Source organism: Ceratotherium simum, chromosome X (genome assembly GCF_057802395.1).
Source record: "Ceratotherium simum simum isolate JZ-2026a chromosome X, ASM5780239v1, whole genome shotgun sequence".
Lineage (NCBI taxonomy): Eukaryota > Metazoa > Chordata > Mammalia > Perissodactyla > Rhinocerotidae > Ceratotherium > Ceratotherium simum.
The window spans coordinates 73158088-73175530 of NC_141940.1; the positions used below are offsets into that span (position 1 = coordinate 73158088).

Genomic DNA, 17443 nt, shown 5'->3' on the forward strand with positions numbered 1-17443 from the left:
CAGAGGGTTCCAGAACAACCCCTCAAATTCATCTGTATTAAATTCTGGATTCTATATTAAAAACTCTTACCCTCTAGGATGAATGCCCAAGCCCTGGCTTGGCCAGGCCTGATACAGACAGAGACATGAGTGGATTGGCAGCATCTCTTCAATCTGTGCCCCACAGACAAACCTAGAGTCCAGTTTGCAGTAATCTCTCTACCTCATCTACAGGCTTTTCTATATTCATCCTCTACTTCTTCTGCCTCCAGCTTTGCCTCAGTTATTACTCTGCAGTTATTTATACTTTTTCGATCTTTCTCTTTCTTGTCTGTCTGCGAAGCCACTACCCTCACCCAATAGCATCCGCTGTAGTTCCTTCCGCTCCTGCTCCTCCCGTTCACGTGACAGCTGAGAGCTGGTTTTCTTATTCTGCAACATGTTCTCGATGTTCTTTCCCATTTCTTCAAAGTCACTGTCCTCAGCTGAGCTGCTGTCTGTGTCAGTTGATAAGACTTCAGTTGAAGACAAAACCCTTAAGAGAGAAAAATCATGTTAAATTAAGATGAGGGGAAATATGAAAGTGCAGAGAGAGCTGAAAAAATATAGTTTTAGGCAAGAGTAGGAAATTGGGAAATTAATCTTAAAAAGCAACACTCAAAATCCACTAAGACATGCAGCCCTTAACAGAAAAGCTTTACAAAGTTTTCCTAGACATTCAGTCAACAAGGCAACGTTGAAATGTTTGAAATATGAAATAGTACAGCAACTCTTTCAGAATTCCTGGAGAAAGCTTGAGAAACAAATTAGCACATTGGTCATTTTTAATAGGGCCTTACCATCCTCTCACCTCTAAGCCTTCAGAAACAGTCCTATCTGTCCCCTATCACCATTGCAATGGCTGCCAGGACCAAGTAGGCCATAAAAGTTGCCATGGAACCTAGAGCTCAAACCTAGCACCTCTTGCCATTTAAAACCTTTGCCAAGTTGCTTTGAAGGGAGTAGATACTCTAGCAGCATGATGAATACCACCCTGAAATCTCAGATACCTGACCACCTAGTTAAATTATTAGGTGACTTCCTCTTCGATATAAATTAGTGTCTGCAACCCCTCCCCTCTGCAGCTTAGATTTTCTGTAGCACTACAACAACACACTTGTTCTGTAGGTCAAAGATGCGCTGACATTCCTCTTTGTAACGCTCTTGATGCTCAGCCACAGAAAACCTTGATCCACGGGCAAATTTACTCATGGGGCCTTCTCCAGAACGGGCCTGTTCTGTTGACATTGTGCGTACCACATCAATCACTTCCCAGCGGGACAACTTTTTAATCTGCAAGAGAGATAGACACACACATATACACAAACCATGCAGGGATTTCAAAGGAGAAATCAAGGCACATGGTTAGAGAGCTAGACCAAAAAAAAAAAAAAAAAAACAAATTCACTCAAAGCAGGTTAAACAGAAAGCTAACTACTGAAAAGGTATCCATCCAAGATCCAGTCTACTACAAGTTAAACCACAAAATTCTCCAGATAGTTTCTTACACCTGCCTCCTAGCTTTTCCCTCTCTCTACAAAGCCCCTGGGAACCTCTAAGTTTTCCTCTGCCACACCCACCTCTTCCTCAGGCACACCAAATTTACGTAGAAGTTGCTTGGCATTTTTCAGAGAAAGACGACGGAGGTCTGCATCTGTGCCTGTCACTGTCTTCTTCACTGGCTGAGGCTCCTTATCATCCTACCTCAAAAACAAAACAAAACAGGTAAGAATCCTAATAAGTTGAACTCCTTATAGTAGGTATCTAAGTCATCCTGTCAACTTAATTGCTTTCCAGATTCTCCACCCCATTCATCTCCATTCCTTAATCTCTATTTCTTCCTCCTTTGACTTATGCCTTCTAGAAATTCAGATAAGTCTCACCTTCTGCTGTGTTGGTTTGTTTGGAATCTTCACATAGGAGAATCCTTCACCACATCCTGTGGGATCTGCCACCCCAGTCACCTCCAGGAGACACTTGCCCTTCATGGCAGCAATGAAGGCCCTTGTGGTGTTCCAAGGAGCAGTGCGAACCTGAGGTAGAGAAAAAGATTCTAAGGGCAGTGGGAAACATTTGCTTTATGTCTAGCCATACTTAGAAGGTTGGAATAATTAAAATAATGTAAAATTTGATGCTTTCTTAAAAAGGTACAAAAGGTACACAAAGGTCAATAGTTACATAAAGCTTCCCAGTACTCAGCTTGTTGTTCTTCTTTCTTGTGGTACTTACATCATATTAAATAGGGGTCAAGATCTCAGCCAGTGTAAGGAGGAATATGTGCAACAGTGGTACCCCTCAGCCCCATATCCCTTGGGCTTCACTGAGGGTTTTCAAAGACAATGTTGCCCCCACTCTCATGATGCTCAAGGAGGTAAGTTAGACTGATGATTACATTTGATTGTCCAATTGCTCAAGTGGCTTCTTTAGAATGACCTATATATTGTCTATAGAATGCTTTATAAAGCACTGGCCCCAACCCCAGCAGCACAAAACCAAAGTCCATTCTACCTCTGCCATTGGTTTGGTCAAAAAGGCCTGTCCTCTCCTGGGACCCTGAATAGTGCTTACCGACCCCACAAAATAATCAGGGAATTAAGACAAAGGGAATGTGCTTGTCCACACAGACCAGTCAAGAGTGTACATGATTAGCTAGAAAGTGGCCAATTCTCTATTTAAGACTCATTCTTGGGGCCGGCCCAGTGGTGTAGCGGTTAAGTGTGCGCGCTCTGCTGCGGTGGCCCGGGGTTCGCAGGTTCAGATCTCGGGTGCACACCGACACACGGCTTGTCAGGCCATGCTGTGGCGGCGTCCCATATAAAGTACAGGAAGATGGACACAGATGTTAGCCCAGGGCTGGTCTTCCTCAGGAAAAAGAGGAGGATTGGCGTGGATGTTAGCTCAGGGCTAATCTTCCTCACAAAAAAAAAAAAGACTCATTCTTGAAGGCCATTCAACAGAATCTTTAATTTCTGAAATTATTAGACATCCACTCATTTTTCACTTCAACCTCAAAAGAAGAGTACAACAATGCTTCTTTACTCATTCTGTCTGACATCCTATACAATCATTCACTCGTTTAACAGATATTTATGGAATATCTACCATATGCCAAGCACTACTTTCTCACGGACCTCACATTAGTGAGGGAAAGACAAGTAACCTTTATCAAATTCAATACTGCATGATCAGTGCCATGATAAGAAAGTAGAAAGTGTCATATGTACATAAAGAAAGGAAGGATGATGATCCAATCTGGACAAAGGATAGGAGTGAAGACAAGAGTCAGGGAAACCTTCCAAGAGAACATAACTTGTAGATGGTCAGATGGTAGAGGAGCAGAGAGAAAATATTCTAGGCAGAGAGAATAGCAGTTGCAAACCTCTGTAAGGCAACATAAAGAAATTTAGGGAACTGAAAGAACTTTAGTATGTTTAGAGCTTAGACTACAAGATGGGCAGTGATAGGAGACGAGAGGAGATTAGAGTTATTTATAAGACCCAAATCACATAGAGCCTTGTAAATCATATTAAGGACTTCTTCCTAAAAAAAAATGAGGACCCAAAAAGGAAGTCTTTGGGCAAGAGAGTGATGTGATCAAATTTTTGTTTTAAAAGATCATGCAACTTTTTAACAAATGATGCTAGAATAACTGGACATTCATATGCAAAAAAACGAACCCTAATCTATACCTTGCACCCTATACAAAAATTAACTCAAAATGGATCTAAACATAAGCTATAAAACAATAAAACTTTTAGAAAAAAACATAAGAGAAAATCTTTGTGACCTCGAGCTACATAAAAGTTTCTTAGATACAACACCCAAACCACAAGCAACAGAGGAGAAGACTGACAAGTTGGACTTCTGCTCTTCATGAAACACTGTTAAGACAATTGAAAGATAAACCACAGATTGGGAGAAAATCTTTGTAAATCACATACCTGATAAAGGACTCGGACCTAGAATACATAAAAGAATTCTCAAAACTCAACGATAAGAAAACAAGCAACTAATTAAAAATAAAAATGGGCAAAAGAGACAAACAGATACTTGACCAAAGAAGACATCTGGATGATAAATCAGCACATGAAAAGATGCTCAACATCCTTAGCCATTAGGGAAATGGAAATTTAAAACTGTAATGAGAGACCACTTCACACCCACGAGGAGGGCCATAATAATAAATAATAATAATAAAAAAGAAATAGAAAGTAACAAGTGTTGACAAGGATGTGGAGAAACTGGAACCTTCATACACTGCTGGTAAGAATGTAAAATGGTGCAGCCACTGTGGAAAACACTCTGGCAGTTCCTCCAAAGGTTAAACATAGAATTACCAGATTACCCAGGAATTCCACTTTTAGGTATTTACCCAAGAAAAAAGGAAACATATGTTCGTAACAAAGATTTATGCATGAATATTCATAGCAGCTTTATTCATAATAACCCAAAATTGGGAACAACCAAAATGTCCTTTGATAGGTGATTATTTAAATAAACTGTGGTATATCTATACTATGAAATACTATGCAGCAATAAAAAAGAACAAACTATCAATACACACAACAACCTAGATGAATCGCAACATAGTTACAGAGTGAAAGAAGAGAGACAAGAAAGAATACATACTTTCAACAAATGGTGCTGGGAAAACAGAATATCCACATGCAAAATAACACAGCTGGACCTTTACCTTACACCACATACAAAAATTAACTCAAAATGGATCAAAGACCTAATGTAAGAATTAAAAATATAAAACTCTTAGAAGAAAACATAGGAGAAAAGCTTCATGACACTGGATTTGGCAATGATTTCTTGGATATGGAACCAAAAGCACAAGCAACCCAAGTAAAAGTAGATAAATTAGACTACTTCAAAATTAAAACTTCTCTGCATCAAAGGACACAACAGAGTGAAAAGGCAATCTATGGAATGGGAGAAAATATCTGCATATCATATATCAAAAAATAATTAAGTGTTGGCAAGAATGTGGAGAAATTCCAACTCTTATACACCACTGATAAGAATGCAAAATGATGCAGCTGCTTTGGAAAACAGTATGGAGGTTCCTCAAAAAACTAAAAATAGAACTACTATATGATCCAGCAATCCCATTTCTGGGTATATACGCAAAAGAATTGAAAGCAGGGTCTTGAAGATATATTTGCACACCCACGTTCACAGCAGCACTATTCACAATAGCCAAGAGGTGGAAACAACCCAAATGTCCATCAGTGGATGAATGGATAAACAACACGTGGTATATACATACAAAGGAATATTATTCAGGCTTAAAAAGGAAAGAAATTCTGACACATGCTACTACATGGATGAACCTTGAGGATATTATGCTAGATGAAATAAACCAGTCACATAAAAACAAATACTGTATGATTCCACTTAGGTAAAGTACCTAGTCAAATTCAGAGACAGGAAGTAGAACGGTGGTTGCCAGGGCTGGGAGAGGGGCAATGGGGAGTTAGTGTTTAATTGGTATAGAATTTCAGTTTCACAAGATGAAACGAGTTCTGGAGATTGGCTGTACAACAATGTGTATGTACTTAACGCTACTGAACCGTACACTTAAAGGTTAAGATGGTAAATTTTATGTTATGCATATTTTACCCCAATTAAAAAAAAGAAAGAGTATATACTTTATGATTCCATTTACCTAAAATTCTAGAAAATGCAAACTAATCTATAGTGACAGAAAGCAGATCAGTGGTTGTCAGGGGACAAGGAGAGTGGAGAGAAGGAAAGAGGCAGGAGAAACGGATTTCAAAGGGGCACAAAGAAACTTTTGGGAGTGACAGATACACTCAATATCTTGTCATGAGGACTTCACAGGTATAAACAGACATCAAAACAATTAGTGTACATTAAATATGTGCTGTTTATTGTATGTCAATCATTTCTCAATAAAGCTGTTTTCTAAAAAAGGATAAATGGGATGTACTAACAAAAATTAGTGTAGGGGCCGGCCCGGTGGTGCAAGCGGTTAAGTGCGTATGCTCCGCTGCGGCGGCCTGGGGTTCACCGGTTTGGATCCCAGGCGCGCACCGCTTGTTGAGCCATGCTGTGGCGGCGTCCCATATAAAGTAGAGGAAGATGGGCACGGATATTAGCCCAGGGCCAGTCTTCTTCAGTAAAAAAGAGGAGGACTGGCATTGGATGTTACCTCAGGGCTGGTCCTCCCCACAAAAAAAAAAAAAAATAGTGTAAAGCTTACCTCATCATCAATCTTCATCTGGAAATCTTCTTCATTTTCTTCTTCTGGAGCAAAAAAGGACTTCTCACCATAGCCAGCATCCTGGAAGAGGACAAATTCATGCATAAATCAATCAATAAGTTGGAAAACAAAAAGCCCAAGTTTCACTGAATACCAAGTACAGAATATCAAAGCACATTCTGCACAGAGAATGGATTTTGTAAAGTCTTTGCTGTATCTATCACCATTCTACATCCTTAGGCTATCAGAAGACATATTACATTTCAAGGAACTTAACTGACACATGGATAGTTAATGCCCATAAGGAAGCTAAAGAGAGATGCTGATTAACTCAGACTCATTAACTCAGTGGGACAGAGTTGCGCTATCCCACCCCAGCTAGATCTTCCCTATTTTGGCCTGATTAAGGATACTAGGCTTCTCTAAACCTCATGTCTAGCACCATCATCATCTCTGCCCACCTGGAAGGCTATGAGAAGTACTTTCCCTGGTTACATGGCTGTCTTGTAAAGAAGACAGATTCAAGTCACCACGCAAATGGACGAGCAACGATTTCCAAAGCAAAACAATATGCCTAAGTCTCTCATTAAGCCTTCCCACTGAGATTTAGCTACACTGTAGTTTTCCCCAGAACTGATGTACACAGAGTACCTCACATAGTTTGAATTTTTAAATAACCAGTAATAATCTAGTAACCATCATTTCTAAGCCAGTGAGGATAGTCTTTATCCTCATCTCTGAAAAAAAACCCATGGCATCAGCAGTGCCTAAGAGGAAGGTGTTCACCTTCAGTCGCTGCTCTGCAGCTATCATGCTATAGTAAGCACAGCACTGCTCTGGAGACACCATAGCTCTGATCTCTTCTTCAGTCGGTAAACGAAAATCAGACTTCAGCACCCACCAGTTTGAGTCCATCCCTAGAAATGACACAGAGAAAATGAGACTGTTCTGAATTCCAAAGGCTCGTTCATTGACAGCAACAAGGAGAGCAAACAAAGACTGAATCAGGCAATGTCCTAGAAGGTGTCAGGCCTACCCACAGTTAGGCTGACTGGCCAAGAAAACCCCTGCTGCTAGGTTTCCTACATCTCACATAAGACGTTCCACAATCACATTGACTCTCCTGGCAGGCAAAATCAGAAAGCAATCAGAACCTCCATAATTAGAAGATCTGCTACCTCCTCCTTTTGATGACTATCAGTTTCTGTTTTTATTTTATTAGCTGGATGCTTATCCTTTAAGTGAAAGGCATAACTCCTTTCTTGGAAAGAGGCAAAGAGGACTGATAATCAGTCACGACTGATAACCTGTGCGTTTGAAGTCAGCGCAGAGCTTTAGCCTCTTCCGGATGCTGCTTTCTGAATGGGAAGGAAAGGCTTTTTTTATATCTTCCATTCGGATCCGCCGTGGCCGATCTTTACTCTTCCAGAAGAGGCGGTAAATAAAAACCTGCCCAACAAACCAAATGTTTTTTATTTGGCAAAGTAATGGATAAAAGTCCTCACCAGGGCCCCTTCCCCTCCATGTGTTTGATCTTTCCTGATGTGCCCCCAAATCCATATACCCTTTTTATGTGTACCCTCTCCCCCTCCCTATCCACTCATTCTTACCTGGAGAAAGTCTCGAATATGTGTGTTGGCCCTTTTGGAATTGGGTCCAGGAACTTCAAACAAGGGACACTGCTGGCCAACCACAAAGATATCCACTAATTCCCGAATATAGTACCCTTGTCTTGTCCGAATGATAAGGAAGTCAGTTTCTGGCATTTTATGAAGATAAATTGGAGCACGAAAAAGGTTGTTCTCAAATGCCTAACAAAAATAAAAACACAAAGATTATATACAGAGAAGCCCTAGGAAATTTAGTCAACTAATGAGAAAAGAAAAATCAAGCTTGCCTGCTCTCCATCCCCATTGTGCCATCTAAGATCTATCCAGTAATATAAATAGATTATAATATGGACTATCAAACAGGATTGGACAGATAATTGTTTACCTACTGGCTATCTTTAAAAGTCAGTAGTGGAGAAACTACAGGATGTGGACTCAGATGACACTGGCTCTGCTACTCACTGTATGACATCAGATAAGTTATTTAATATCTCTGACCTTAATTTTCCTCATCTATAAAATGGAGATACTTAAAATGCCTATACTTCCCAGCATGGCTGTAAAGATTATATATGAAAATCACTTTATAAACTACCAAGTACTATACTACTACCCTGGACCCCAGCATAGCCCCTGACATAATATAGGTGAGATCAAAACATTTGTTAGATAAATTAATAAAAAAATAAAACAACAAAAACAAAAACAACTAATGAAGCAGAAAGTGTGCTAGAGAAGACAGACTAAACCCACAGGACAGAAACACTTGAGCTTGTTTGAGCTGCAATCAGATGGGGATCAACTGTCACAAGAAGCCTGTGATTCTAAGGAAAGACCTGTCAGAAAATCAGAAAAGTGGACAGAAAGAGAGGGGATCTTCAATATATGGGTGTGGAAAGAAAATTCTAAATGTGAAATGTAGCGAGAGAAAGAATTACAGGAGAAGATAAAAAAGGATCTTTAAGAGACGACAAAAGTAGCCACAAAAAAAGAGGCTGGATTGGTAGAAAATCTCAACAGACAGTTATGGGGAGAGGAATGCCAGGAACAGTATAAAGATGATACTCAAAATCTGGTGGGAAATGGACTATAGACATAAAGGATAAAGAGAAAAATGAGCTTTGCAGATGCTTTAGGAGAATAAGCAACAGTGATAACAGAATAAACTAGGTACAAGATCAGGAGAAATGGTTAAGAGTGCCAAGAGAAATGAAGTGGAGGAAAAAAGCAAAGCAGGAGTGTGCTAGAGATTTCCTAACACCCTTAGTGGACCTCTATACTTTCCTTTAACAAAGTATGTAAAAGCTAGGTTACCAGAGGGCCTCTCTACACCCATCAGAACAAAGAGGGGGAAAAAAACAACTTCCCTATGGCTGGACACTGTAGATGGCATGGTTCAGGTGTGGTTCGACACTCAAAATGACCACAACTAATGTAATCAAAACACACCAATTTTACACATACAAATTAAACATTCATAAATTAACGATGGTAAATTATTAATCCCAGGTTGACTTCTCTACGCCACCCAGATGTCTCTGGACTTCTTATCAGTGTGTTTTCAAAAAATTACTTTAAATTTAGCTTACAAATAACATATTTAGGAGCCAGTTTTTTTTTTCTTTGTGAGGAAGATCAGCCCTGAGCTAACATCCATGCCAATCCTCCTCTTTTTGCTGAGGAAGACTGGCCCTGAGCTAACATCCATGCGGATCTTCCTCCACTTTATGTGGGATGCCGCCACAGCACAGCCTGACGAGCAGTGCATCAGTGCGCACCCGGGATCTGAACCCGGGCCGCCAGCAGCGGAGTGCACGCATTTAACCACTACACCATGGGGCCAGCCCCCTGGAGCCAGTTTTAATAAAAAGATCGAACAAAAGTTTTTTGGATTATAATCGTTTTTGGATTATACTGATCTTCCCCATATCTGATGTATGAATAGTATCTCAATCAACTAGAATTGGTTCTTTCTGGGCTGACCAGCTCCTCATCTGTCAATTTCCCTAGGAAAGAGTTATAACAGGAAAGACATCCTCACCTGCAGTAACTGGCCAGGATGGAGAGAGCCCAGGAAAGGAGACGTATGGCAGTAAACAGTTTCTCCATATTTACAGTCTGGGGCTCCAGGATCTTTTCCGGGTTTCTATAAGGAACACAGCAGACCCAGTTACTATCACAGAAAATAATCAATAAGCCTACACAAAATATTCCACGAGCATGGCATTTCACTAATATTACTAACTACAAAAAAGATATCATTCCTTTCTTCCAAGAAATTCACAGTATAAAAAAGACAATACATGTTCACAGATTATCGCTGGATATCTAACTGCAGCTATATTAATAACAAAGATTTTCTGAGCAGAGACTCACCCGCTTATAGTAGTTTTTTATCTTTGTTGCCATGCCAACCTGCATCATTAATGGTCCATTTTCCTCACTGTATTCTGCAAGAATAAGATCTCCATCTTTGCCTGTAAGGTCCTGAGGTGTGCGCATAAAGAACATCTCTCCACCACCTGAAGCTTGCCTTTCTTGTTCTCTCATCTGCCGAGCACAAGAGAATATAGTCCAGCTTTGATAAGACAATAACTACACACATTGATGCTGTTCATTCTGAGACAATGACACCAAACACGATTTTACCTTGCCTTTTTTTTCAATTTCATTGCAAAAATTTTCACATAAACTTGAAACTATGAACACTTATTATCCCACCACCTAGATACAACTGTTTATATTTTGCCATATTTGTTTTATCTGTAACTATCTCTCTCTAGATTTTGCTGAACCACTTTTGAAAGTCGCAGTCATCATGACACCTCATCCTTAAGTATTTCTGCATGCACCTCCTAAGAATAAGGACATTCTCCTGAACAACAACAATATTCTATCACATCTAAGAAAATAAACAATAATTCCCTAATATCATCTAATCTCCAGTCCATTTCCCCAATTTGTACTCCAATGTCTTTTACAGCTGTTTTTTCTAACTAGGATTCAATCATACCTTAGCCTTCTTTTTGATGTGCTTTAACAAGGGCTGGACTGAGTGGGGACCTGGCTGAGACAGCGCCCCAAAGGAGTACTTCTTCAGAGGTGGGCGATGGAACTGCCGGAGTTTGATGGGCCCCATGTGGGTGGGAAAGAAGGGCTGCCGTAATTCCACAGCAGGAATTGAATGCTAAGACAGGAAATACAAAGGTTCAAATTAAATATTAACTCCAGCCTAGCGAGGCAAGATTTACCCACATCCTCCATCAGAACAAAGCAGTGGTTCCCATCCACCACAGAAAAAAATGCTACTTTTACCTGGATAATATTTCCTCCAAAGGTGCCTCGAAGACCCTGTTGTTTAGGATAGTAATATTCATCATTGGAGAGATTCCATGGATCTTTCACTTCTGGCTGAGACATGTTCTAAAGAGAAGTCATCAAATAAACCTTAGTGAGACTACCCTTCTCTGCTACCTTTCTTTGTTCTTCTAAACACCAAGTCCCTTTTCCTTTCACAGACCTGCTGTGGTTCCTCCTTAATGACTCCTGTTTTCCCTAAGAGAATTCGACTCTTCTTCAGAGATGATTCCTTTTTACTCTCCTTGGAGGGGGAGTTAGAAGTGGCCTCTTCTTTCTCATCAGGAATTTCTGAGGATGAAACAAAAGTCACTCTGGAGTTGCTATCCCTGAAGATTCACCTTTCCTACCGACACCTTTGCAGTTCCTAACCACATCTCTCATCCCACTCCAGACCACTTCTAGTCTGTCATTCACTCTAACCAAACAAAGTACACTCCTGACATCTCAAAGGTACTACTTTCCAACATTCCTACATTATGAATTTTCCAAAAACAACACACAAATACCAGAAACTGACAGCTATAACTTTGCTCTCTCAAACTGCTACCTAGAAACTTCTAGTCTTAACCTTCTCAGCCCTTCTGCTTTCCCTGCCCCTTGACATTAGCAGCAAGCTAACGGTCAATTATAGAGAAGGAACACTGGCCTCTGTCAGTACCATACCCAAAATGAGATTCTCATCATTGGGATCAAGTGTCAAAACAGGAGGCTCCAACAGGCGGGGCATGGCCTGAGCATCCCAAATGATGTTGTCCTCCCAGCGTCCATACACCAGCTCCTCATTGTCAATGGGAAAAATGGAGTACCAAGGCTTGTCATCATCCAGGGTGGCTGCAAAACCTAGTCAAAACAGAAGGAGGAAACACTCAATAACAGACAAAACCTTTATCCCCTTTCAATCATGATTCTAGCAAAGGGAAAAGGAACAAAGGTTAGTAGAGTTACTCATGTAGCTACTGAAAAGGATCCTAGTGGATACAGTGTATTTCCCACTTTAAAAATGTTGCAGAGAAAAATGTCCAAATGTTTAATAAGTGACTTGTTAAATAAATTATGGTAATAAATGATATGATAAAATAAGCTAACAATAAATGGTAGTAAAATATATTATATTAAAAACAATAATTATTGGTAAATTATGAAAACATCCATGTAAGAATACCATGCAACCAATAAAGTATTTAGACAGAACGGAAGGAGAAAGGGAAAAAACCATTTCTTATATTTAAAAAATAAGACATTTTTGTTTTTCCTCCAAACTATAAAAGTAATCCAGGTTAACTGAAGAAAATTTCGAAAATACAGAAAGGCATAAAGAAGAAAACTGAAGCTGTCTGTGATCTTACAAACCAGAAATCACCACTGTGAACCCCACAGTATATTTCCTTTTAGTCAGCTTTCTATGTTTATATAGTATGCTTTTTTTTTCAGTTACACAAACAGGATATCAAATATGCCACTTTATATCTGTTTTTTTCCCATTTAAAATGAGTTTCTCATGTCATTAAACATTTTTTATCAAGAACTTTGAATGACATAGAATAATATTTAAGTGAAGAGCACAGTATATAAAACTGTATCTATAAAAATGAACTCAACTACGTACACACACAGAAGACAGAAAACTGAAAACAAAATACACCAAAAAGTTAATAGTTGATAATCTCTGGATAGTAGGATTACCAGTGATTTTTGACACTGTGCTGTATTTTCAAAGTTTTCTACATTAAGCATGGCATACCTTTTTTCTTTTGCGTATTTAAGTAGAGAAAAAACAAATTCGAGAATGATAAAGACAAAGCGGCTTTGGAAACAAAAGTAGACTATAAAGACAAAGCATTATAGTTCAGAAAGATCTTCAACTTCAAAGTGGTTTTCACATTTTTCTAATGAGAAATCAGAGTCCATCCTAGTTTGTTAATAGTGTAAAAAAATTCACTACGGACTAGAATCAGGGCTCAGATTCAAAGCATTTCACTGTCCCTTAGCAGCAGCAAAGATCACAGCTAAGCCCACTTAGGATGACTGAGATGAAGAGCAGTGTGCAGAACACAGCTGGCACAGAAGCACACCTTGCTGAACATTGTAAGCCATGGCATTCCTAGTCATGCTGGAAGGAAGCCAGCCTGCCAGGCTTGCACGCTGAGGTTTTGTCCCTTTGTGTTTGACATCCTCCCCATCCCAGATGATATCATCTTCCCAATGCAGCTGTGTCACCATTAGAAAGTTTTCATCAGCCAGAAGATCAGTGCCATTGTTTTCTTCAAGTTTCCTGAAGTCCTGTAGAAGTAGGGAAGGAACAACAAATCCCTGAATGGTCACTGGTCAAAGTCCCCACTCCAAATCCCACATCAGCTATATCAGATACATCAAATGTGGTCCTTCACTCAATAGAAGAACCTGATAATGGAGGAATATCTGCCTCCTCCCACTCCTAGTCTGGCACAGCACTCATTTCACAAACAGAATCCTTGCAATGGGGCCTAGTTGCCAGGGTGATATACCATCCAAGCAAAAGGCTTAGACACCTAAATCTTCCACCAAAGAAACCCTACCCAATATCTCCCCAATTGAAAAGTAAAGTAAAATTGATAGGGCCCTGGGCACACTGATTCCTTTCTTACACACCAGTGTTGCTTACCTCCATCATTCTACATTTTATCACAGGTTCATGCTCCATCTTTCTCAGTTTGAAGCCATAGTCAAACCCACTGCCATCTTCAGGGACACCCAGCATATCATACCACAGTCGGGCAGGCCCATAACGCCACTCAGCCACTCTTGGTTTGGTATCGGTTACTTTATCTATATCTCCAGTTGATTGGGAAAACTTGGACTCCATGGGAGCCATCATTGTGATCTGTAATAGAACAAAGAAGTAGAAAGGGAGGAGGATTTCCTGATCCCAGATGTCCTAAGGCTATAGGGAGTTAACAGGCAGGAGGGGAGCTTAGAGGAACAATAAGGATGATTCTTGAACAGGACTGGCGTTAGAATGTAAACAATGGAGGTATATCATGGTACACTCTGCCTATGGTTCAAACTCTCCTATTCACCAGTGTGTGTATCACCATCTGCCTGCCCCTAATACTTTTCTATTACAATAGGGAAGGGACAGCAACCGGGATTGAACTCATGATTACTCATTGATAATCAGCACAGGACCTTGCTTGCTAAGGTGTTATTTCCAATTCAGAAATAAGCTAGAGAGAACTCATTTGGTCTTAATCCCAGGTCTCTATTTTGCCTACTTCATCATCAGAGAGACACTGTTCTGGAGGTGGTGGTGGAGCATAGTCGTAGTTCCACAAAGACTTCTGGTTGACTTCTGATTCTACTGAGCACTCCACCTCCTGGGCCTGCTCTTCCTGTATCAGCTCACGGTGCTTCTTCTTCCTCTTTCTCCGAGCACTCCGCCAAACAGATGGGACATTCTTCCCTGGTCCAAAAAGACGTAGGAAGCGTAACACCTACAACACAGAACATGTTACTAAGTGAGAGACTCAATGTCAGACAGGAAAACAGCAGCAGCTGGATCTGGAAACTCCCTTGAGGGGTCTACTCAACTGTGGGAGAGGGATCAAGGAGTGCTGAACTCAGATTTATAGCATCTACCAAGAAAGTAAAGAAGTGTCCCTTAATAATTTGGACTAGTTCTTTTAAGACAACAAAGATAATTTCTAAAGAGAACTATATAAATCACATGTACTATCAATATCAATGGGTACCACTTAAAAAAAGAGACCTAATACAACGTCATTAAAAAAGGTAACCTTTAGATCTTATCCATTCTATATTCAGCATCCTAACAACAGAACTCAATATTTACAAGAGGTCAGCGGTTTGCAATGTGGGCATTCTCCATAGAAAGTACCTTCCCAGGCCGAAATTCTGGGAAAAGTTCTGTGACACTTGGCAACAGCTTGGTGGCATCATGCTGCATAATCCCAGCCAACGGTAGGGTCAGCTTTCCATCCTCAGATTCTGCCTGTGTTGCTTCCTGAGGTCCCATCTCAGATTCTGAGTCAGAGGAACTACTGAAGTCCACTTTCTCTGAGGCCAAAGAGGAAGGGGCAATGATGGAGGGCAAGATGATGCCTTCTCCATCCTCAGACACTGCAACAAGGAAGAGAAACCCCTTTGGCATGTAACTGTGAGCATATTTCCTCAAATTCAGCCAACACTCACTCTAGGTTATATGCATGGCTCAATGGTAGGGGATACAGTTCCAAGCACCCATATTACTAATATGCAACCCAGAAAACTCATTCCAATTCATTATCTCCCACCATCCCCAACTCACCTTGTACCTGGTACCCTAGGGTTGTGATGAGAGAAAACAAACACTATTACTACATTTACTATTTTCTGTAAGTATATGAGGTTAAAGGAATGTGACCAATAGCAAAATTATATAGCACTTTTATACCAGTCAGGTCTTATCATGTCTGGTTCAGGGACCCATAAGCTGGAGAACTTTTTAAGCCCACAGGATAACAATGAAATTATTTAGCATAAAAAAAGATATATGACATAAAGTTAACAGATGCTCTTTAGCCTGCAGACTAAAAAGGAAATGGCTTAAAACTCTAATAGGAGGAATTTAGGTTAACATAAGCCTCAAAATACAGGAGATCAAAGACACTGCTCTTCCCCAATCTTCTAGCCTAGGGCAGGGTTAGTATTGTTGCCAATGTAGGAATAGGTGAGATGACCACTGAAGACTCTGCCTTTGAAATCTCTGCATCTGGTAGTTGGCTCTATATGATTTATACACATTCTAGGGTGCCTTCCTCATTTAATCATTTATTTTAAAGAGAGTCATCTAAACAGGTAGTTTCCAATACCAATATGCAGATCAGTTGCATCAGAAATTACTTAGGGGAACTCTTTGAAATTCCTGGGCTCTACCCTAGATCGTCTGAATAAGACTCTCCAGGGGTGAGCGTCAGAAATCTGTATTTTTTTTAAAGACCTGAAGTGATTCTGATGGGCAACCAGATTTGAGAACCACTGACCTAAACTACTTTTTCTTGAGCTCATGTTAAAATACTGTTGCCAAATGTTTTAAAAGTAAAACTTCCCTTTAATATTGAAATTTGAAAATTGTACGAACCACTTCTGGACGTTGTATCCTTTCCCAGCAGCTTAATTTTAACAGCCCCCTATGTACATGCCAAAAGCCTGGACTTAAGAATGGAACTTCCTCCTTAGACGAAAGTAGACAGTCTCTACTTACCACCGGTAATAGCATCCTGGTCCTTATCCTTCTTCATTGGTCCTGGGGGTGGAGGTGGAGGCGGCATCAACTTGCAATCAATGTCTTCACAATCAGCATCATAGTCATCTTCATCATAATCTAATAAAACCAAGAAGATGACCTCTTCAATATCCAGAATGTCACACAACAGCCTTGAGCTCCCTTGTCACTCAAGAATTTAAAGCACCACATGAAGCACTATGCAGATCCCTTAAGAACACACAGGAGATGCAGCTTGTCTTTAGAAAGAGATGATATCATGAGATTGCCAAATGCTATAACACTATGTATACCTCAAACAGGAATTTAGGGAGCTCCCAAGAACTGTTTAAAACCTCTACTCCTTCTCCTGATCAAACCTTGTTTTATTTTTTATTTTCACCCTGCTCGATCTCATAATTGAATTTAACATTCTTCTTTCTCTGTCAGTTTTCTTTAAAACTGGACTTTCCCTCTTCTCACCTCAAGTCTTTGAAATGTTTTTTCTGTCCACCTTCTGCAGTCTGTTATTCTTTTCACTGCCCTTTAACCACTGGCATCACTCAATACTTCGTCCTGAACACTCAGCTTTTATTCCTCTATGCACTTTCCATTCCCTTTCTCAAGAATCACCTTTATCCAGATTAAACCCAAATCTACATGTCTTGCCCTGACTTACCCTCTTCTACAATCGCACTGCGTGTTCTGCTGCCTAAAGAATCTTTCCACTCAGATATTCAACAAGTGCATCTCATATTACACTGAAATATCCTTCACCGCTTTTAAATTCCCTTTTTTACTATCAATACCACCTCCATCCTCATTTTCCCATCTTATGACTTTAGTCTTCTGTCTCCTTCACCAATCTCTCATCCCCCAACACATCTTTTCCAATCAGTAATTATTAGCAGTCATTACAACAACTTCCATTTATTGAGCTCCCATTATGTGCCAGGTAATTGTAGCTATTTTATCTATAACCCT

The 17443-nt window shown here is 40.1% G+C and overlaps 1 protein-coding gene across 5 annotated transcripts in view; it reads right to left on the minus strand.

Moving 5' to 3' along the window:
- The window catches only part of TAF1 (TATA-box binding protein associated factor 1), a 68426-nt gene that overhangs the window by 46852 nt on the left and 4131 nt on the right, over positions 1 to 17443 (minus strand). For 3 of the 5 annotated variants that reach the window (XM_014794880.2, XM_014794879.2, XM_004439845.3), the window contains exons 4-22: positions 16460 to 16579; positions 15095 to 15336; positions 14472 to 14690; positions 13862 to 14080; positions 13293 to 13500; positions 11884 to 12060; positions 11381 to 11508; positions 11176 to 11283; positions 10874 to 11047; positions 10237 to 10410; positions 9902 to 10006; positions 7861 to 8061; positions 7558 to 7699; positions 7037 to 7167; positions 6251 to 6331; positions 1902 to 2051; positions 1599 to 1718; positions 1136 to 1311; positions 336 to 514 (exon numbers count right to left, since the gene is read on the minus strand). In XM_014794880.2, the coding sequence (XP_014650366.1) occupies positions 336 to 514; positions 1136 to 1311; positions 1599 to 1718; positions 1902 to 2051; positions 6251 to 6331; positions 7037 to 7167; positions 7558 to 7699; positions 7861 to 8061; positions 9902 to 10006; positions 10237 to 10410; positions 10874 to 11047; positions 11176 to 11283; positions 11381 to 11508; positions 11884 to 12060; positions 13293 to 13500; positions 13862 to 14080; positions 14472 to 14690; positions 15095 to 15336; positions 16460 to 16579 (3054 nt within the window). The remainder of the gene's footprint in view (positions 1 to 335; positions 515 to 1135; positions 1312 to 1598; positions 1719 to 1901; positions 2052 to 6250; positions 6332 to 7036; positions 7168 to 7557; positions 7700 to 7860; positions 8062 to 9901; positions 10007 to 10236; positions 10411 to 10873; positions 11048 to 11175; positions 11284 to 11380; positions 11509 to 11883; positions 12061 to 13292; positions 13501 to 13861; positions 14081 to 14471; positions 14691 to 15094; positions 15337 to 16459; positions 16580 to 17443) is intronic. The other 2 variants (XM_014794881.2, XM_004439846.3) reach the window with 1 other exon arrangement.